Genomic DNA, 23,731 nt, shown 5'->3' on the forward strand with positions numbered 1-23,731 from the left:
AGGAAATCTGAATAATTTGGAACCAGCCATGTGGTCTCGCAACACAATCTTCATACCTTTAACCCCAATTTTTGTAGATAAGGAAATACCTTTACTGCAGAAAAAGTGTTGATGAAATTGAAGGAGAAAAACCTGCACTGCTAAGGCAAGAGGAGAAAGTGAATAACATTGAAGGAAGCCAGAAGACGTGCAGCTTTTTAAAACTCTCTCTTTAAGTTACCCTCTCACTAATTCGGCATAAGTGCCCTTCAGATATCAGCTCAGGATACTCAGTTCACGGCTCTCAGTTATCACACAATGACTCTCAAACCTTCCCAAATCATGTCTATTTATTCTGAATGTAACGGTTCCCTCTACCTGATGTTTCTGGTACTGCATGGAGATGTCATTTATCTGTTTGCCATCCGTTCTGTCCATATTTACCAACAAAGGAGTAGGGAACATTATTCTTCAACTTTTGTCACTCTTGTAGATTTAATGGTACATATTTAAGGGATTAACAGCTTGTAGCATGTGAAGGGTGTTAGATGTACACCATGATATCCTTGGGTATGGTTTTTTCTTTTTCTTATGAAGTCATGAAATCTAAGCCACAAGGTCCTGGTCTGGTTAGACAGAGTAATGGAAAACTCTATAATGCAACTCTATAAATTAAAAAACAAAAACAAAAAAACAAAACAAAGCATACACACTCAGTATTGCAAACTGTTTATTTGTAGTAAATGGAAAGTGTGCCATTCAGTGAGAGAGGGAGAAAGAGGGCTGGGTAGTTGGGGACGGTTGATGTCTTTGGTCCATACTCTGGTGGAGGGGACTTTGATAAATCAGTGGGAAAAGAGAAAAAGGCACTTGAGTTTACAGTTGTCTCAGAAAGGTTTTTGAGAAGATGGACAAAGGGTTTACTGGAAGAAATTAATGAACTTTATGTTTTAACCTCCATTAGGCCTAATATGAATATCACATACAAAATGCCCTATGTGAGCACAAATTATATACCTACATATATGTATATACAGTAAGGAAACAAATAAAGGATTGAAAAAAAAAAAAGAATGTGAATTGTTTGATTTATCCCAGTGGGAATTCTTTACAGGCAGAGGAAAAGAAGGAAAAAAAAACAGGCAGAAAAGTTGCACAGGACGATAGTTTCTTTGGCGATAACTTAATATCCCTACAGTTAGGAATGTAAAACAAAGGGTGGTTGAAGGAAGGCAGACAACTTTGCAGATGAGATAATTAATGAATTGTTTAGCATTTGTCCTGCAGCTTTAAATCACTTCATACCGCAGCCCGTCGATGATGAGCTGGCTCAGATTTTGGTACAACTTCAGTCTATACAGATCTTTGTGATGATATAACCCCCCTACCAGCTGTGCATGCACTTAAAAGGAAACATTTTGGGAAATGCGCTCGCCGTCTTATGGAGTGTCCAGCAAGTTTGGATGAGAAGAGCAATTGCCTATCTGAACAGGGTTAGCTTTGCTTAGCATAGGCCAGTCTGGCTTTATCCAGCTGTAACACAATGCACCTAATCAGCACATCCGACGCCCATAAATCACATTAAATGTTTTGAAGATTTTTTTTTTTTAAATTTACATGTGACTATTTTGCAGGGTCAGGCTGCGTGCCAGAGAACCATATTCAAAAGGGGTGAATTTGTTCCCGAATTAAAGATTTACAACATTTGTAAAAAACAATAACTTTAGATTCATAACTTTACTGCATTTAACGATTCTAGTTTGTTACTTTACACAGCTGCAATAGGATAGCTCACAAGCAGTGTGACAGATGCATCCAGTGACTCTGTTATTGCAGCTCTATGCAGCTGTGACTTCTGTTATTGAGGTGCTTAGCAGACAATTTAGTTACATTGGAAATGAAAAGTTTTTTACTGTAGTCTAGGATGGATACAAGTAAAAATAAAACAACCCCCCCCCCCCCCAAAACAATAAAACCCAAACCACAACAAAAGAAAAAAAAACACAAAAAAAACCCCAAAAACAAACCACAACACCTGAGAGCTGCTTTTAAACAGACGGGTGGTTCATTACTGCCCTCCTGAGACCAGAAAACTGGAAACACTCATTGCAACTACTGCTGCTGCACAGGGCCACAGTTGCAGTGGTTGTTTATTTTTCCACCCAGTGGTCCCAAGGAGCAAGAATGGAAATATCATTGAAAAGACACAGAAGCAACCTTAATGCTGTAATAAAAGTAAAAAAAAAGAAAAAAAGAAGCACCTGGCATGAAAAGCAAAAACTGCTAGTTTTTTCTCTTTCTGAAGCAGCTGTCTTAAAAGAAAAAAAATGTTAGGAGGGAAAACAAAACAACAACAAAAAAACCCACAATCTGGGCCCGTTTAATGTGAAAGGAATCTACCCAATTCCTGGCTTGATGCCAGACCAAGCTAACTCATTGTTCCAGATAGTTTTGTCTTACTGCTAAAAGCTCATTTCCCATAACGCTAAATCATCCTTTCAAGACAAGCTAGAAAACATTTACCAAAGTTCAGAAACCAGTTTGCATTCTTTTCTACACAAATACTCACTAATTTAACTACGTAAAGAGTGTTAATCTCAATGGGGCAGGAAAAAAAAAGCTCCATATGCCCAGAAACTCTTTTAAGAACCAAAAACCCCCCTTTAAAAAAAAAAAAAAAATCTGCTCAAAGGAAGACAATATGTTATGAAGAAGATGCAGCAATAATGTAACAACCGATTTTCCACTACAGCCTTTCATATGTACATTAACTACAGGATTATAAGAGGAGGAATCACCAGGGGGTCCATGTCCCAAACTAAGAGCCCACTGTGAGAGAACGACTTCGAAACGGGTAGTGTCGAAGGATGAGCGACGAGGTACTCGCCAGCCTTTTGTTCACAAACTGGACACTACGATGAGATTGAGCCCCAACAGCAGCAGCTACTTGGCAGGGAAAAAAAAAAAAAAGATCTAAGAAATCAATACAACCCTCTAATGCATTCATCAGTTTACTCAATTTTACTTCCATAGATGCACAGAGTGGACATAAAAAGAAGAGCCAACTGACGCTAGATATCGACATATCAGCCAATACATCCCCCCCCCCACACACACACACACAAAATATGGGATCTACTGAAATTGAAAATACAGGGGTCATTATTAAGTTTCCAGTAATGTATTTCACAAACTAGGTCGTAACTTAATGTGGAGACACTTCTCGACTCCACACCTCCATCTTCTCAGTGGTGCAGCAGGCACTGCTGAGAGTTTTGTAAACAATGGAGTCACACTGCTGGACAAACTTTTAATTCTAGTACCCCAAGCATCTTTTTTCTGCATTATGTTGTTTTAAAAAAAAAAAAAAAAAGAAAAGAGTTTCTGTATCACACAGCATACATGCCAATATCCATAAATCAGTGAATGGCTGATATCTATATCAGTCAGGCAGGAGAAGGGGAAGAATAGATCCTACACTTTGTTTTTGCACATATTCATAAATCACATATCTGCTCTATGAGTACCGTCTGTTTACAAAGCCATCATGATGCAGACATCCATGTTTCTAGAAAGGCAAATGTGAAGTCTGTGACTAAAGGCAAGCACGACATTAATATGCCATTCGTGTGCATATAACAAGAAAAACACAAAGAACAAACGGCCTGTGAATAAATGTTCAGAACTATGAAAAAGCATGTGCACCACAAAGGACTTTTCCTTTGTTGAGAGTTTTTACATATTTAACATTATTCTACAAAAGGTAATGAGCCCTCTTTGTTATAAAACAATGGACAGCTAGCTAAGAAAAAACAAAAAACAGCACACATGATAACTCCGGCGGCCAGTGGGAGGGCGATACATCACTGCCTTAGGCAATATTAAAAAGGAGTAGTTTGACATTTGACACTGGGATAGGCACTTATCACCTCCATGCAGTCAGATGAGGAGGTAGATAACACACTTGTGCTTACATTAAATAAGGAACTACAAGCAGCAGCCAATCAGTTCAGCATTAAAGCCAGAAGTGAGTAACAGCTAGCCTCAAACTTAACCCCCCAGAAAAATCCCAGTTTTGTGCAAAACCCCAGAAAAGATTGTGTGAATTAGTGAATTTAGAGGTGCAGTTTGCCACATTAAGACAGCCAACGCAGTTACTCTCCTTCTGCAGCCTTCACACCAAGCTAATCTAATCAGCTGCCAGATTCATATTTAGTGTACACGTGTGTTAATCTACTTATGCAACTCAGAGCAAAGAGTGAGGGAAAGCGCACTGACAAATGTTAAACTACTCCTTTCAAAAGGGTAACCATCTGTGTCCACAGTGTTACTCTCAATACAGCCAAGTCCTAGCGTTAACAAGTTCCCTACGGTTTGTAGCAGCCGTACAAAAAGCTCTGGATTACAGTTTGATATGTCTCTTTTTTCTTTACCTTGCAATGATTAATGACAGTTTGTAGTGTTGATTGCATGTCTACTCTTCAGAAGTCCCAGCTAATGCTAGAACTGCTTTTACACTTTCACAACGCTTTCCGTGGTGAAGGCATTGAAATGGTTCTGGGAGACAAGCAGAATAATAAGATCTGAGGTTCGAATCAGAGAGCTGACAAAGCCACAGTAAAAATAGAAAAAGTACTAAGAGTTCAACTTCAATAGTGCACAAATTGTTGCAGGTAATCATGTCAGTCTCTGGCAGTCTGCTTTAACTGCTAAAACTAATATCAGAGACTGACAATAGCATGACAGTAAGATCTCTCAAAAGGGGCCTAAAGATAGAAACTGTTAACCGTCATCAGGAGCGAGAAAAGAAAGAGGAAGAGCGATTATAGAACAGTGAGCGCTTTTCAAGTTTGAAGGATGAATTGATTGATGTGGCGAGGCGGCACTACAGCTCAACTGACAGAAATATGTAAACTTGTATTCTATTCTTCATTAAAAGGAGTTAGTAGGTGGGGAGGAGGTGAAGGGTTGGGGAAGGGTATGTGGAGAGAAGGAGGAGTTCAAGGGTTAGTTGATGGGTTTGATTGAGCTTGTGATTTTTTGTTTTTTTTTAATGTCAAGGACCATGTGTTCGTGGAACCCTTTGGGGAAGCCCATTGTGAGAGGGTCGGTCTTGGTTGTGAGAGGATGTGGAGGAATGCGAGGGACCTCTTGAGTTGTTAGAGTGCTGTGATGTAGGCCCAGAGGAGGCACCATCATTCTGATGGCGGTGGTTTGCACGACCAGCGTTCCTGTCATTGTAGGAACCACCGTTATACCGCTGACCACCTGTGTGATAACCTTGTCCGTGGAAGGTACGCCTGTTTCCTTGGAAAATCTGAGGGGGAGAGTTTAAAGTTTGTCAGTGAAGTAAACCAGCATTTGGTCTAATGTCTGACAAACTACAGCTTTCCAGCTGACCTGTTTGGCTGGTGGAGGACGGGTTTCACTTGGGTGGTTGCTCTGGATCTGGGTAGGAGCAGGCGTCTCCGGCAGGGTGGGGCTGGCGACAGAAGATGATGTGGAGCTACAGCGGGATCGGTTTGAGTAGCCTGTACGTGGGTGGTAAACTGTGAGAAAATCGACATAGTGAGTCAACACTCAGCGGAAACCTCTGGGGCTCAAAGATGAAGCAAATGCAGAAGTGCCAAAATCTACATTTCCTCTAATGGTTACTTAAAACTAAGTCAATGGCAGCATCAAAAAACGCATTTACACCCTGTTATAGAAACTATTTGGGATCTATTAATAGTTTTCCTTTTGAAAAGATATTTAAAGTGACTCATTTTTTTCTAACTGTTGAGACTTACATTTACAGGTGTGTCTTAAAACAGGAAATTGCAGCTAATAGGCCTCACCTATGCCAGTGACAGTCACTGAACTGGACCACTCCACTGTGTTTGTTTTTTGGAGTACTTTAATGCCTTATCTAATTATTAACATGGCTTGCTGTGAGGTTTTTAAAAAAAAAAACAAAAAAAAAACCCTCCCACAAGTTTATGCCTTAATTTTGGTGAGTGAAATTCTAGTATTTATATTTCTGTAACACTAATGAACATCGAACATCATGAATGATCTGTCCCAGTGCATTGCACTTGTACAGTTTATGAATACAACTTGTTAACAAAGCTTTTACAAGCCTTAGTCATCAGTCACAGAGGCATGAATGGTCAGTGACCCCAAGTGACCACTGCTTACTAGGGAAAGAAAAGTGCATTCTTAACAAATTAGAGAGTGGTTACCAATTGGTGAAAACAGTTGCAAAGAGGAGGCTTCACCAGAAATCTGGTTACTATGATTTCGGTTGCTAGTAGATTGCCATGATGGATTTCCAGCTTGTCTGCAAACGCTGTAAACTTTTCACTGAGCTGTAGTAAAACTTGGAAAAAGTGCAATGTGATTAAAGAAACAGCAGCATTCACCTTCAAAGTAAAAGTTTTGCCTTATCTCCAAACTAGATGTTTCATAAGGAGAAACCTTTGCTTTTCTCTGGGGAGAACATTCAGCTGTTGCACTTCTTAAAGTTTCACTACCACTTGGTGAGTAGTTGTAGAGCATTTTACAGACGTTATACAAATTACAAAAAACTGCAATTTGCACAGTGAAACTGCAACAAACTGCTAGCAACCAAAGTGGTCACGAGGTGGTTTCAGTGCAGCACCTCTTTCTGACTAATTTCACCCACCAACAGCAACCACTTGCCAGCAAGTTAGGCAATACGTTTCCTAGTTACCAGAGGTTGTCAGGTGGTCACCATCTGGTCTTGCACAGGCCTGTGTGACTGGGCTCTAAGGTGACAACTTAACACTGTACCAGTGGTCTAAATATGGCAAATTCTGACAGCACAAAACACGGCAGTAGCAAAAACACCAAGTTGAGTCTTCAAAAGGTGAAATCCAAAACCTGTACGTGAAGTCATGGTGTCTACGTCCCTCTGTTAAATATAGGCTATGGTCAAAAATGGTAAACCAAGCAACCTTTCTCACCAAGCAGAAAAAAAGTGTGCTAATTGCATAAAATAAAGTGTTAAAAACTTGTTTTAGACAGATCTACATTAGAGGCATTCTCAGAACCTTAAATAGCATGAAATCACAATTTTTGGGTTAAGATTTTAGAGTCAGATAAGACTGCTTAAAGAGTGCTCTGATTAGCACAGTCACGGTCAAAATACAAATAAACCAAATGTCTGACATGATGGGACAGCAGCTTCTGCAGACCGGTCCGAGTATGCAGAGACCAAGAAAGAAAAAAAGAACACGAACAAACCTCTTTCTCCCTCATAACAGCCAACTTGACATCCTCCTCTTCAGAGGTTAATTAATAAACAGAGCTGCTAACAATATTATCAAAGCTTCCTTATTGCTCCACTATAGTGTCCAACCATAAAAATAGCGCTCTGCTCATTCAGTACTGCATGCTTGCTATATCATAATAATTACTGCTTTAGTCATTTCTAGCCTGCTGGTCTTGTATTTTGTGATTTAAGGAAAGGTGTGTCCCAGTCGAGCGTGAGGCATAGCTGAACACAGGTCAGTAAGAGAAATAAATGAGATGACTTTGATACTGTACCTGATCCAAACCCTGCAATGCTCGTCTTCAGCGGTTCAAGATCAAATGTAAATCTTAGAGCTTTTCCAAGGTCCTCATCGTATTTACGCTCGCTCACAAAGTGCTGCAAATAAAAACATAAATAAATAAAAGTCAGGGAAAAAACCCACCCACGTTGTGTCTCAAAATTTGTTGTTTTCATCTCTACTTTTGTAAGCATAAGTAGGAGAATCTGCCTTGAGTTGTAGATTAATTAAAAATAAACACCAATTTCCCATTCAGTAGGTTATGAAATAAAACACCACTTTGATGCTGAAAGACAGCATCAAAGTGGAGCAGCTGTGCTGTGCAGGTACCTTGATGTCTGCACGCAGTTCAGTCAGCTGCTCCTCTGACATGGATGCCGACTTATCTGTCAGCCGCCGGAGCTCCTCGGCTCTCTTCTGCCGGGCGTCCAAGATCATCACTGAAACGTAGCAGCAAAAATATGAACAGATGTGAAAGAATTTAAGGAGGGTTTTTATTATGCAGTCAAATGTCTGCCTGTATTATGTCTTCCACACATTTAAGCAAAAGTTTAAAAACAGAGCTGCACCTAAAGTGATTCTGAGCTGTTAAACTCTAAACTTTAAATTAGGAGGAACATTTCAGTTAGTCAGTCCAAAGTTGGCTGCATTAGCGCTCACTGTGAGACACGTCCAGCAGCCAATTTGGAAATTTGGCAGACAAAATAAGTCTGAGGCCACCCACTACTTTAAAAACTGTGCCTTCTCTTAAAGACAAACTGTCCTGTGTGTTAGGAAGCAAAGACAAGACAGAATTTCCTTTCTTCAAAAAGTAAAAATACATTCAAAATCGACCCTCTTCTTTTGCTTAAGTTTAAAATAAAGAGGTCTCGTAATCTTTCAGTTTCATCTAAATACTCATCACTCCGTCAGTTTGTGAAATGCAGCCAATCAAAAGAACAGCATCTTAAAGAGGAAGGGATGGGAACTAAAACAGGTTGTTTCAGGTAATGATAACCTGAGAGACAGCACCAGGGCCCAGTATAAGACAAAAGGGATGATAATGAACAATGACTCATCCAAAGCTGCTCTACTAGAATCAAAGAACAAAATATGAAGCTCAAACTAGAATAATGGGTCGCCCTGCAGAAATATGCAATTGGTCCCCAGTTCAAAGAAAATGACAAAGATTTCAGTTGAGGGCCCATTATGATGGCTGCCAACTGTGACCTCACCACAACCCTGACTCCATTCATACTGGTGCTGAGGTATGGCAGTATTCACCTGCAATACTGTCTTTAACAATAGGCGTCACCACTCACATCTCCACTCACTCTACATAAACGCTGGTCTAAATCTCTGAGCTTCTGCACTAATACAGCTTCTTATTTGATCAACTGTTCCCTTTATCGGTCACCACAACGGACCATCTGCGCACATCCCACCCCCAGCATTCTCTTCTGTGAGAAAAATAACATACCTCTGAAGACATGTCATCTCTTCATATCTTCACCAAACACAAAATTTCTCAGTACAGTCTCTTTTTCTATTGTTTGGCAGCTCCATATTGAACATCCTTTCCCCCCCAATATATCTATTATCCCTCCTCTGAACATGCTTAAACTATCTTAGCCTTGCTTTTCTAATTTTCTCTCTAAACTGCTCAATCTGCCCAACCTGGTGGTCACCATCAGTGAAAATCTTACACGCTGCCACTGGTTAGTGCTATCAGCAGGTGTTCACTACCATCTTGTTAACATTCTCCTTCACTTTCTGCTATACTTCTGTCACAAATCACCTCTGACATTCTTCTCCACCTACTCCATCCAGTCCACCCTGTTCATTGCTTTGAATGACTAGTACAGGTACTTAAACTTGTCCACCTCTGCTCATTGTATCTTAACTACATCTAATAACTTTCATTTCTCTTTTCTCCAAAGCATAGGCTGAAAACACATACCCACACCTCTCCAGGCTCTCTTCCACCTCCACCTCACCAGCTTTCTTTAGATCCAAAAAGACAGTGCAAACATTGCATCTGCACTGGCCTTTCTCAGGATGAAGCCATACTGCTCCTTGTTAATTGTCACTAGCCTACTTAATCTAGCTTCAAAAATTCCTTCCCACATCTCTGTGGTATGGCTCACCAGTTTTATCCCTCTGTAGTTATTACTGTTCTGCACATCACCCTTGTTCTTGAAAATCAGTACCAGTACAGTTCCATTCCTCAGGCATGCTCTCACTCTCCAAGATTCTGTTAACCTACTTAATACTACTACTACTAATATCATCATCATCATCATCATCATCTACTAACTCCATAGCCCCTTTCTCCTAAATATCTCCATGCCTCCACAGGTATATCGCCTGATCCAGCTTTCTTTCCACTCATCATCATCTTCTTGGCTGTCCTCACTTCATTCTCATCTGAACTCCCTTACCCAACTTTCCTCCATCCAGCCTCCTCTGTCATTTTCTTCATTCAGAAGGTCTTCAAAGTCCTTCCATCTTCTCAACATAGTCTGCTCACTTGTTAGCACATTTCAATCTCTATCCTTAATCACTTTAACCTTTCCCAATCCTTTCTAGCTTGCTCTCGCTACTTAGTCAATTGATACAAGTCTTTTCCTCTCCTTCCTTAGTGTCCAATCACGGCTGTAAAAGCAACAATCATACACCTGTGTTTTCGACAAGCACATGACATGTCCCACTCAGACTAATCTTAAAGAGGACATCTGAAGTACCCACTGGTCCTTAGCACTACTGATACAGTCCCACAGCCAGGAAAGAGGTTTAACAAATACTTATTTTTTTCTCTATTTGAAACATATAATCTAAAATAAATATACATATATATTATCAGTTGTATCACTTTCTCCTGAAGGAAGAGATTCTTAGAGTAAAGTAACTTTTGAGAAAACCTGGCTTTTGTAACATCGGATGAGGACTAGAGTTTCTTTGCTTTTCTCTCAATTCACCACACGCCTTGCACAAAGACAGCATTGAGTCTCCCTTGACACCTGACACTATTCACTTTTTCCAGGCCTGGAACACACAACACTCTACACTGAGAGGACAGAATAAGAGAGAATGGCCTAGTTGTACAAATATGAGGCCTACATTGTACGTACACACGCACGCACGTACGCACGCTCTAGGTGTATCAGGACCTTAAGGCAACACTGCAGTTTAGAAGAAACTGGGACTTGCTGTTCCATAAGATTTCTTTTACAACCTCCAGAAGTGATTTAGGTCAGAGTCTTGGGGCCTTTGAGTCAGGTGATCATATCATGAGAAGAACACAAGCAGCTGCAGGGTGGTATGTGACAAGCATACTGGAAAATACAATACTTACTGGCATCAGCTTTCACTTTGTCCATTTCTGCCAGCAGAGTCACCTCTCTGTCCATTAAACTAGAAAAATAAAGAAAAGAGGGTAAACTTTCTAGAATCTTCTCTAAAACAAGATTGTGCATGCCGACTTTGCACTAATATTGCAGCAAAATACCAATATGGTTAAACAATAAGACCACTGGGGACAGCAGACTTCTGCCAAGGCTGAAAATTCCTCCACACCATGCACAAATTAAGCCAGAAGGATATTGGAATATTGATTAGTTTAATATTTTAAGAACATCAATAATGATTATTTTTATCACTTTAATTCAGCATACATTTATAGAGACACCAAAGGAAATGCACAATTTTGACTCCTCTCATGGTGAAGAATAGTTTCCAAAATTCCTGGGTCCAGACTCCAAAAGTTGATTACTTCTAAACTGGACAAAGCTCCACCTCTGAGAAAATATCCATGTAAATCTGTTCATGACTGAGTAATCTTGCTAGACAACAAATAACCCGAACCTGAGAACACAACTGCTGGCATAAACGCTTCAGTCTTGATGGGATAACACATTTACTGGAGTTTGAGCTTTACACTCAGGACATCTCGCTCCATTCTCTGTAGCATTACAGAGTCAGCCGTTACGTAGATGGCCATCTTGTATGCCTCAAAGGTTGCTGTGAGATACTAACGAGAATTAGACTACACCCATGGCAAACTTTGAGTGTCTGAGTAATGATGATAGATGGTATCATCATTACTCATAATAAAACGCACAAAGCAAATATGGAAATTAAAATTCTTGTCCACACTTGTAAATCTAATTATACCGCTTCAGTTTTGTTTCTCAGCTGATGGTTGTTCACAGATTACAAATAAAAGAAAGCCACAATGTAGCTTTTCTTTCTAAAAAGCTGAAATACGACACAGCGGTGCTTATCATCCATTTTCGACAATAACCAACTACCTGCTTTTGTACCGGCTGCCTCAATACAATCTTCTAGTTTACTGACAATAAAACAAAAAATTTTTTCATGAGTGTTTCACAGAAGTGGAAGTCTTAGGCACGGAATTGAAGTAAGAGCCTCTTAAGAGTTGTAGGTGTTGAACAATAACAAACCGATCTGTCTTTTATCTTTGTTAAAGTGAATAACTGTTAAAAGTTTTATAAGTCAGTGGCAGCAGTGGTCTGGAGCCAAGAGTGGAGCTGAATGGATATCCTCACAGTCAACCACAGCATCAGGTTTCAGCTTTTGAAAGATGAACAATGGCTGCGCTCTATGAGAATTTATAAGGAATACACTTTATCAACGTGCAAATGTTTCAGTTAATCTTTTTGCTTTGCCGAGTTAGACCTAATAACCTGAGGTTTTGTAGACGATACTCTGTAATTGCCAGCTTGGACTAAACCCAGATAATCTTCAACCAATTAGTTATTAGTGAGCTCATAATCTACTGCCAGCTACTTCAGCATTTACTAAAGTCTCATGAGAATGATCACGACAGTAATCTTATCCAGATGAATTATTAGGGGCTTAACGGGCATGGATTTTTCTTCTTGCTCAGACCAGCAGTACCTATGAAGTTTGTAAGCCATTTAAAGAACACCCTAAAGTAGACAAACCACTAAAACTGGACAATTAAACTGGTTTGTAAATCCAGTTAACATGAACTGTATGCCTAATGTGAAAAAAAAAAAAAAATTCAACTGCAAGTGTAAATCCAGGGATTAAAGACAAATTACTACAATGAAATAATATGTAAAATATTTAGTTTGTTATTATCTTTAATAAAGTGTTCTAAATCAGTCTTTTTTTCTGCACACACCAGAGGCTCTATGAAAGCAATCCAAGGTTCAACACATGGACCTCTTTTACTATTATGCAAAGTTGCACCACCAAGAAGGACAAAGGTAACTGAGCAGCACCTATAAAAATGCAATAATGTCTGAACTGCTTTAGTGAACATGCAACACAAATCTGAGAAATCAAATTGGAACAAAGATCTATTTTTACATTCTTCTTTGCTTTTCTGAAACAATTTTCTTCTTAATGCATCTCTCGTCACGGTCTATTTAGACTCAAAGATTCTAAATTATTTCAGGGTTGTCTTACGAATATAGAGGCTTGTTGACACTGTCACAGGAGTGACAATTATTTCCTGATTTGTTTCTACTCACTTACTTTAAAAAAAAAAAACCCAACAAAAAACCCCACTGTGGGTCCTGTTTAGCAAGACAAAGTTTAAAGAAGTTCACACAAAATTAAAAGCAGTGTTTTTACAACTTCAGACATTAATTTTAGATCAAACTACCTGAGACATCTGTAGAGACCTGCAGACTAGCTTTATGATTTTATGTTATTTGGAAGTAGTGTTTATAAATATACTATTAACAGCACAGAATATTGTCAATATAATATCAATATACTTTTTGATTGTTAAATGAAAAAACAATTTTACTTCAACATCAACTGTATGACAACAGGCAGATTTAAAATGAATTCCCATACCAGCTCTGTAGTTCAGCAAATGTCTGCTTCATCCTCTTTACTGAGGAGTCCATCTCCTCCTTGACCACCATCCTGTAGCGAGTCAGTGATGCAGTACATCTCTGCAGGTCCTTCACAGAGCGATCAATGTTGGAAGCTGAGAAGGAGAGAATAAGGAAAAGTTAAGCAAGAGTTTTGGGGCTATGACACATTTGTTTTCATGTTACCTTTGCCCTTGGTTGTGAGGCACAAAGAAACAATATGGATAGAATAAAATGGGCTTCTGGAAATAAGAGCCATGTCTAACCCATCTTCTTTACTCCTGATGATCCTTGCTCATCTGTGTTAGATGCTAATGAGGCAGGGGGATGATGTGAATTTGAGTTTGGCCTTTGTCGTGACTTATTGCCTCTGGGAGCCTGGTGATTTCTTCCTCCTGGCTGAGAGGTGGGACTTGGAGCACTACCTTGACTTTCTGCTTCTGCACCTGTGAGAAAACAAAGTACTTGTCAGGACACAAAGTAAATAATTATAAAACTACCCTCATGTGAAGAAGCAGAATCTATTAGGGACAAGGTTCTTGGTATTTTCTATTTGTAGTACGCTTGTAGCACTTGCTGCACTGGTTTCTGACAGCATTTGAGCATGCTTTGGTTGCATGCAACTCTTATGAAGGGAAATGAGGGATGGCATTCACCAAAGCACACTGAAAGACCTCTGGATATAATTTGATTAAGAATTCTCTCTTTAAGATTTATTTGCATTTGTACCAACGACCAGCACACGGAAACAGTCAAATGGGCCTGAAGAGCTTGTGGCTAAATCATAAATAAAATAAAATAGCAAGTTGCCCACTCAGGCTAAGTCAGCAGACCATGTGGTTCACTTTAAAAGTTAACTCCCCCCACAAAAAAAACTGCCTAGTCACACATTTCAGGAGGACATTTTTAAACCACTAAGATTACAAGTACACACTTCCCCACTGAACTTTGATTTTGAATAGATAACACCAAATTAATTTCTTCAAGTTAAGTAATAAATAACTCTTTACCAGCATGTAGCAACAGGCTCTGCTCTAATCTAAGTTTCATTGATAAAAATCTAATGAGACTTTCACACTGTGTCCTTGGCTCACTTAAGGTAACCTTCCTGCAGTTAAGTCATATAACAAAAATATTTGTCCAGGAACAGATTTACTTTAAAGGGTCAAATAAGGTTCAGGTTGTAAGAGCAGCAATTTGCATGGCCATAAATTACTCTATCCATCCATCACATTTTAGCCGAACAGTTGCATTTACCGGTGGTTTCGGATGTAGCAGGTTCAGAGTCCAGCTCGGCTGCATCCAGGGAGGCAGAGTCCAAGTGTTCACTCAGCGAATCAAGAGACTCTCCGTCCATTACTGAGCCGTTGGCATGAAAGCCATTCAGCTCGTCCTTGCCCTCTTCGGGCGATGTGGCCTCAGGTGGAGCAGGTTCTGCTGGGGCTTCTGGCTGAGGTTTAGGCTTCTTTTTCTTCTTGGGCTGAACAGTAGGATATCAGTGTTAGCCTTCTTTTTTTTTTTTTAATCATCTTTTTAGTATCAGTGCAGTGATATCAACTAATTCAGTGCATGCAGAAAAGAGAAAGCTTTGATTTAAATGAAAATTAAGCTTTTGGCAGAAGAATTTACTAAACAAATCCATGCATTTTAGAACCAATGAGAGCAGATTAAAATGTCATCAATGATTTGAAACTAAATCTTTTACTAAGAAACAGTGACATAAATATGCCAACTCAACAAAGAGATGTTTAAGACGTAGGCTTTGTGGTTCTCACCTTCTTTTTTCCAGTGACATTCCACTCCTTCAGGATCTCAGCTGCACTGCCTGCGGTGTAAACCAAACAATGATGACGAAGGTACACGCTGACACATGGCAGATTGAAAATCTTGTAATACCATCTGAACATATGAATGCCTCGAGGCGTTGTTTAGACACGGCTAACTAAGGAAACAAAAGAGTAGTCTGACGTAGAGACACAACGCTCCTTTGCTATAATTAAACCTGCCAAACCAAAGGCATGCAAATGATACGCAACTACAGAATGCAAAGCATGGCAGGCATGATGGTGAAAACAATTTAAGGTTAAAGACAAAAAAAAAAAAAAAAAAGTTCAGTGTACATGTTAACATGTACACTGTAATTACAGGACAGTTCAAAGAAATCATTAAAGGCACAGAATTACAGTGAAATTCATGCCCACGACCTGTGTATGTAAACACAACTCTACTTGTGGAGTGAGTGAAGTAAGCTCCATTAAATACCAAATTACAAATTCACTTTTACAGAAATATCCAGTCACACAACATCACAGTAACTTTCAGAGATTTGGTGTCCTCATACCTTCTAAAAAAGCCTGCACGGCCTTATCGACGCAGTTCTCAAAATGCTGTAACACCAGCACAATCTCATTGTTGCTTTTGTTGGGGACAACCGCCCTGACAGCACTGATCTGTGAAGCATAGTGAACATTAGCACTGACAAGCATAAGGGCCCTCAAACATTTACTGAAAATACACTTTAAGTAAGAAGTGGCTGTAGGACATGAATGCATACTCTTAATAATACACTATTAATGTAGAAATATACAAAGCTTTCATTTTGGTCAGTGAAAGAATGACACTCCATGGCAACTTTAGTCAATACAACTGTTCGACTGGTTCGAAAATTCGACTGTTAATGCAACTATATAATCAGACAAGCATATGATGCATGTAGACAAGGTCAAGACAACCTGTTGAAGTTTAAGCTGAGCATCAGAATGAGGAAGAAAGGTGACTTAGGAGAAGTGTGGTGAATGGTTCCTGAAATCATCTGAAACTGGTTTCTTCAACGTGACAATTAGTTCACTGCACTCAAAAAGCCTCCACAGTCAGCATAACGCAATCATGGATCTAAATCTAAACAAACACCAGAATCTGTCTGATGCAATCATGCTGATATGGACCAAAACCTGTAAGGAATGTTTCCAGCACCTTGCTGAACCAATACCACAAAGAATTAAAGTAGGGACTACCAAGTGGCCAGTGAGTGTATATATCGGACACTTTAATGAAATATTTTTGCTTTTCACCATTTAATTTAACAAAAATGTAAAATAATTTTTGGGATCCTATATAAAACTCCCCAGAACTGTTAAATTATAGTTTAACAGCTTTAAAGATGCTTCCTGGCATGGGATTAAGTGATACATACCTATATAGCTCTCATTTTTCAAGATAAGATATCTGTTAAGCTGGTGAATCTGATTTTTGCTCTACTTCAACATAAATCATGCTCTGACAATTTGCCCTCTCATGTTTACTGTCGCCAAAAAGCTACTTTCCAGGAACCTGCTGTACACATCTCACAGTAAATGAAACTGAATGTCAAGCTTTAGAAGCGTCCAACTTTGGCAGCAGATAAGAATCCAATGGTTAGAGATGGGAATAGAGAACTAGTTTGAGATAGTACAATCCATCAAAAGCATGCCTCCAATGTTATCAGTTCTATTTATCAATGCTGACATGCTATTTTTGATCTACTGCAAGACAGTGACGTCAAGCTCATAGCACTGACTCACATGCAGGTCTACAGATATCTGTTTACTCAGGTATTTGCATTTTGTTTCAGTTGAGCTTTTATGCAGTGTACATTATCTTTAAATTAATATAAAGCTCATAACTGTGTTCAATTATTGTGCCGATTTTTGCTGAAGAAAGAAAAAAAGACACAATTTCAGCAATTTAAAACCTCGTGTAATCTCTTGAATGTATTTTGTGATTCTTCTATAATTTCATTCTAATCTTAATTCCATCTACAGCCATATCCACAAATAAGAACAAATATTTTGCAATTTGATGTTTCAGATTAAGGCCTCCAAAAAAAAAAAAAAAGGAAAAAAAAAAGAAAGAAAATTGCAGCACTACTCCTGAGGAGTGTGTAAATTTCTTACCTTCTCCTTCATCCTCTCAGCCGTTCCACCCTGGGACATGACCATTTTTGAACGGGTATCAAACACCACTCCGGATGTATCTGGAAAAATATAGTAGAAACTCAACTGCATTGTCCATTTAACCCTTCAATTGTACTTGCAAACCTCTGTAGAGCATCATTTGCAAAACAAAACCACCAGCAGACATCTTTAGAGATTTCCTGGAAAAAAACAAAAACAAAAAAAAAAAACAAAGTTGCTGGCCACCTTTATAAATATACTAATCAGGTTACAGTAGCAGAATTATTATTGTGAAACAGACATGTGACGTGACATGTTAATCTACATGATAAAAAACAAAATATTTACATATGAAATTGAGAAAATAGATTTTGCTTCCTGTATGCAAATAAACAAATATGAAAAATGAAGATGCCAGCCTCACAGGACTGTGGAGGTGGAACGATGTGTTATTTAAGCATGTAAGCACAACTACTTCAGATACAAGCACAAAGGAAGCGCTTAAAAAAAAGAAAAAAGAAGACTTCATCACATCTGTGCCTGAACTGTCTGGAACACGGATCTCATTTTAATGACTAATAACCAATGATAGCATCCAAAAAGACATTCTTTCAAGAAGGAAAAACTTCAGAGTTTCTTCTAGCAGGAGGAGAATAAATCTGGCTCACTGAGACAAGCAGCTGAGTCAAGGTAAAATGAGATCTCTTCCTGTAAGGTCAGATGACACTAATCTTTAAAATGATAAACAAAAGGCCTTCAGCTGAATGCGAAGAGTCAGAGTGAAGTCCACAGTTAATCTCTAGCCATTGAAAGACACAAGAGGGAGGAAACTGCTGAGCCCTTGTAAAAGTTGTTTTTCTCATGCATGGAAGTAGGTTAATGTCACTGTAAATATCCACAGCTCCAATTCGCTGTAAAAGTACAGCCATCTGCACATACTTTCAGGACAACTCCATTAGATTCTAGCTGAAAACAATCATGCATACATTTATTTGTTGAATAATTTATTGCTGTGACCCATCTGTAACTCAATTCTTGTGCACCATATAGAGATACAGTATTGTGCAAAAGTATTGCACCATCCTTCGTGTCCCTTTTGCTAGGGAAATGGACATAGCAATTCGTTGAAACGGGTACATGGAAATGCAGTATAAAGGCTATATCGTATTGAGAGAAAGTCAGCACTAGCATGACCACCTTTATTGTGTAACACAGTCTGAACTCTTTTAGAGAAGGTTTGTTTTTGTTTTTTTAAGTCATCTTCAGGAATAGTTCTCCAGGCTTCATGAAAGACAAAGCTCTTGTCTGGATGTTGTGATCAATTCTCTATCAAATAGATTCCACACTGCTTCAATAATGTTGAGGTCTGGGGTTGTTTTTGTATCCAGGTATCCTTTTTACAACATTAACAACATCTTTGATCATTGTGTTGCTGAAGAATGAAGCTACTACCAATCAGATGCTTTCCAGACGGCATCGTATGACGTTTCAAAAACTGATTGTACTTTTCTGCATTCGTAAGTCCAATTTTGAAAAGGTCCCCAACACCACTGGCTGAAATGTAGCCCCAAAACGTTACAGAACCTCAATTGTGTTTTACAGATGGCTAATGATGATTATTTGAACCAAAACTTTCAAATTTGAATTCATCAGTCTATAAGACGTGTAATTTGCTATACATCAGCTGTTTCTCTGCCATTTTCCTTCCTTAAGAATGGCTTCTTAACAGCCACCCTTTTACTGAGACCATTTCTGTCGTTGATACTGTTCATCTGCTGTAGATAGATTTTTCTAATGCCTCCCAGTTCTTTTGACATCTGCTTCTCAAGTTTCCTCATTTTCAAAAAAAAAAAAAAATTTTTAAAAGAAGAACACTCCTGAGATATGCCAAGGTTTAAGCTAATAGCACAAAATCACCTCGGTGGTGAAAAAAAACATCTTAAATGTGTTATCCTTGGCATTTTTCAAGGACTGAACTAAACAATGGGAACAAATGATGTGCTTTTGCAACAGGCTGCTAGTAAAAAAAACAGTTCCTAAAGATGCAATATAAAATTGGTTCTTTGCAAACCTTTTCTGGTATATGTGGACACAACACTGGTTCCTCCTTTCAGATAAGCACCTTTTAATGCTTGATTCATATGACAGTGTTAAGTGGCTTGAAAAACAAACACATCATTCCTCTGAAAATTGTCAGGTAGAAAGACTTAACTGAAAACGGGTGAAAAAGCAGTCATTGTCCAAAGAAAAAGTTTGAAAGACCTTCAGAAAACCTGGAGAGCTATTCCTGAAAACCACTTTAAAATAAATAACAAAGTCTGGTTCCTTGGAAGAAAACTATAAAGATATGTGATTAAATCAAGAACTTTCCAAGTACTTTACAATAAATTACATTACATATTTTGTCTTAACCCTTACCTTTTTGGCTGTTTTTCTTTGCCATGTTGTCACACAGAAGTATCCAAGAAAATCTCTGCTGTTTATTTTCTACAGTGTATACTCCTTCAAATATATTCAAGCTGATGCAGAGCTAACAGGTCCAAATGTGACAAAACTTTCAGTTGGAGTTGCTTTCGGTAGGGAAGAGCTCAATGAGGCTCAGAGCTGGCAGAAGGGTTGGAAGAACAAGGTTCAGATCCAGACCGTCACCATTCAGTCAAAGATTTAAGTTTTCCCCTTTTCCTCTACCCTCACTAAATCTGTGGAATGAAAGAAAAAGAACAACTCAGAACTAGTGATAAAGAAGTGGTTTCGTGTCAGTATCTAAATGTAGGAATAATAAAATACATTAAAAAAAAAATAAATTAAAAAAAAAAAAAAAAGGAAACCCCAACTGTGGTCATGCTGTACCAAGTAAAAATGCAGATACCACCATTCCCTTTTCGATGATTTGAGGAAAAAAAAAGAAAAGAAAAAAAAGAATGCAAACTAAATCCATTTCCTCTGGCTATGAAATATGAATGAAAAACAGATTTCAATAAATTGTCTGTCTGGCGGAGAGTCCTCAAGAAAAATAAATAAATAAATAAAAAAAAATCTGCAGTTCATATTGTCCTTGGCAGAAAAGCTGCATATAGTTGGGAAGAAAAGTTTAGCAGGGTTTCAGATTAACACATTTTTAGGGGTATTTCCTTTTTCTCAGTTGTCTACAGGAGTGGTGGGTGATAATGCTGTGCTGGCAATGGTGTTGCAGTGTGCAGCGTTTGATTGGGCTGGTGACAACTGTGTGCAAATATCTGAAAGTGTATTTTAAAAAAAAAAAAATTGTGTGTGTGATTTAAAACTACTTTGAATATTCTAAGTTTTCTGGCAGTCTCTATGACAGCTACACTGGGTCTGAAGTCTAAAATGACTTTTTTCTCCTTTTCTTTTTTAAAATACCTTTGGACACTTTTACAACTTATTTTCTTTACTGGAAATTAAACAGGAAGAATAAGAGTCGGTGATGTCAGAAATTACATAAGGTTTGGTTTTGGTATAATGACATGGGTTCTTAATTTAGACAAAACTACCGAAAGTACAATTTTGCAATTTCTTCATTGTGGGGAAAAAAAAGCATCTGCAAATCCCTATTACACTCTTGGAAATTTTACAGTCATCATGCTTAGTAATCAATATAGCAGACACATTCTCTTGCCCGTCTCACTGCTGCTTTATGTGAACTTTATTTAATTATGCCCACTCTAGCCTTAAAATTGCTTCAGTCAGACCTCCAGTAGTCTGGATCCAGTTTTATGGACCAGCTGTTTGTAGCTTATAGGTTTCCCTTTCTGATCCTGGTTCACCAGAAACGGAAACTTAAAAGGCTGTAGAAGCCAACACCCTCTTGATTAGGACTTGGCATGCCATAGTCCCAGTTCCACCACACCTTTACAGACGTCAAACTCACATATACACGCACGATCAACAAGTGACACTGCACAAGCCACTCATGCAAAGGCACCGAGATGTACTGTGTTTATCAAGAGGGATGGTTCTCCAGCGTTCAAGAATGCCAGGTGCACTCCTGTTGAGTGATGCCATTAAGAAGAAAATGCCAACACAGCACTCATGACGTAAAAAAGTTTGGGCTTCAAGGAAGGTACATGCGTGTGTGGCAGATTTAAGTGGAAAAGCACTGATAAACAACACACACACAATCCAATCACCAGGTAGTTTTGTTTTTTTATTTTTTATTTTCTCTTCTTTGCTGTAATTTAATCTCTGTTGAATTGCTGCCAGAGAAGCCAGTGATCGCTAGGTTCACAGTTAATTAAACCTGTCGGGCATGACTAGAAAACCTAGACTACCTCCTTTAATTATAAGACGTTAAGTGTAGCTGGCTAATCAGGGAGAGAGATATAAATACCCCCTCATCCGTTGCTGCATCTTAACTAGCATCTTGCATTATATTCCAGCTCAAAGCCTGAGTAATAAGGATCGCTGCAGAAGCGGAAAGGCTTCCCCACAACCCCCAAAAACATCCCAATCTTTTGTGAAAGGACCTTCACGACAAAGATCGGCCACAAAAAAAACCCCGAACTTCGCGTTTATTGTAGCGGAACGATCCGCTCAATTCAGCCTGTTATGTAATGTCACTGTTTTATTTGTTCGCTTTTAATGAATATCTACGCATTTTTGCAAACTCTTGACTGAAAGCAACTTGCACAATGGGGGTCTCGGTCCAGTCTTTCATCAGAGAGCAGCTCACTGCACGTATTTGGCTGAAGTCCGGAGGTTACGTTACCGTTAGCGTGCTAACATTACCTAACGTTTATAGCATCTCTGCAAGGCTCTGCCTCGCTGACCGCAAAAAAAAAAATCTCTGTCGCATTAAATTAGCTCCAAAAAACACGGAGAATGTATGCATAGCTAAATACAGCACATCAGACAAACAACCCCTCTCTGGAGGGTCCTCTGGATGCCGCTTTGGCTAACGTTAGCGCGCAGCTAGCAGACCGCTTGGCTTTTATTAGTCGGGTTTGTGCTGTAAGTCTAGCCATCACTCGGCTGCTTAACTTTAGCGTTAAATACTCCGCTGCTGTTAAAGCATGTTTTTTCAGTCTAATAGCACAAAAATATGATCTAAAAATCACGAATACGTACTTGTTGGCGGCAGCAAGTGAACAGTAGCTTCTGGAAACGAGTGTCCGCAGCTCCTACCACCAGCCGTCTTTAATGCCAAGTAGTCTTGCTGTGGGCAATATTTTCCTCGACCAGACTACTTCGGGTTGCCAGATTGGATTGAAAGAACGCCCCTTATAACATTCAAACAGGATGTGAAATGTGCTACAGCATAGTTACTGTAGTTAGGATTGTTTGTATTATTTCGCTTTACTTTTTTTTTTTTTTTTGCAAGATCGACTAGCTTTCTTAAATTTAGTTTTTGTTCTACAAGAATATTTGGTTTTACTTTTTTATGTAGGATTTCCTTTGTAAATAAAAATGCTGAGTTATTATCTATATTTAGCGAGGTGGTTAGCACTGTTGCCTCACAACAAGAAGGTCCTGAGTTCCACCATCCATCATGTGCCAAGCGCCTTTCTGCGTAGACTGCATGCTTTCTTCGGGTACTCTAGCTCCCCCCCCCCCCCTATCCACATACATGCAGTTAGTAGGGTTAGGTTAACGTGAGTGTCTTGCACGACATGCAGAGCAGTCGTGTGGACCCTAAAGACCCTGATATTACAGTCAGACAAAAAAGTATTAACTAGTAGTTAACTCACATGTAGAGTCAACAAACGCACATTTCCTGTGTTTGAACTTTACTCATTTTATGAGTATATATAGTTTCATTGAGTTTACTTTTTCGCTAGTACATTTAGTTTTTAGGTTAGTTTTAGTATATATATATAATTTATTTTTTAATTTTTTACCGCAATTCTTTTTACAGCTGCATGGAACTGCATTAGTAAATAAACTCATGCATTTTTTGGTTATTATTCAAAATAATTAAGAACAATGCATTTAAGAAAAAGTGCAAAATTCAAAGTGAAACTTTAAAATATTTCAGACTAATTTCCCCCAGTACATTGTAATTACACTTGATGCCCAGGCTTATGTCAAAACAACATAATAAAATAGTAAACAAAATAAATAGAAGAATAATTAAAAGTTTTACAGGCACATCCAGGGTCCTTTCCATCAGTGGATGAAGCAATTCATTGTTACCTGAGCTAATAAATTCCAATTGTGTCTGGCTCTCTAACAGTTACAGAATAATACATAGTGAAATGGTATTTGTGCTGAAAATGAATATTTTTATACTTTGCATGAAAATAACTCAGAACTATTGCAAATTACTTTTCTTTTAATCAACGAAGTGAACAATTGACTAATTTATGGCAGCTCTGCCATACAAATGTTTAATAATCTATCAATGTAATATCAATCTGTTATCTTTTAACAGCTTTTCAAAAGGAGTTATTCTTTTGGT

General features: G+C 38.6%; 1 protein-coding gene across 3 annotated transcripts; it reads right to left on the reverse strand.

The window, feature by feature from the left end:
- Nucleotides 1-696: 696 nt before the first annotated feature.
- Nucleotides 697-22,988, reverse strand: spats2 (spermatogenesis associated serine rich 2). Of its 3 annotated transcripts, XM_080294289.1 has the most exons (13): nt 22,402-22,988; nt 19,735-20,015; nt 17,317-17,396; nt 15,726-15,834; nt 15,160-15,209; nt 14,642-14,864; nt 13,651-13,830; nt 13,365-13,500; nt 10,867-10,925; nt 7,863-7,972; nt 7,528-7,630; nt 5,380-5,528; nt 697-5,296 (listed from the first exon to the last, which is right to left on the reverse strand). In XM_080294289.1, the coding sequence occupies exons 2-13, from the start codon at nt 19,757-19,759 to the stop codon at nt 5,036-5,038; spliced, it is 1,485 nt and encodes a 494-aa protein (XP_080150415.1). In that variant the 5' UTR covers nt 19,760-20,015; nt 22,402-22,988; the 3' UTR covers nt 697-5,035. The 3 variants fall into 3 exon arrangements, with proteins under 3 accessions (XP_080150415.1, XP_080150416.1, XP_080150417.1); XM_080294290.1 differs by lacking the exon at nt 22,402-22,988 and having other exon boundaries at nt 19,735-22,322; XM_080294291.1 differs by lacking the exons at nt 19,735-20,015; nt 22,402-22,988 and having other exon boundaries at nt 17,317-18,236.
- Between the last annotated feature and the right edge of the window lie 743 nt (nt 22,989-23,731).

The sequence above is a fragment of the Astatotilapia calliptera genome, chromosome 20 (assembly GCF_964374335.1).
Source record: "Astatotilapia calliptera chromosome 20, fAstCal68.1, whole genome shotgun sequence".
Lineage (NCBI taxonomy): Eukaryota > Metazoa > Chordata > Actinopteri > Cichliformes > Cichlidae > Astatotilapia > Astatotilapia calliptera.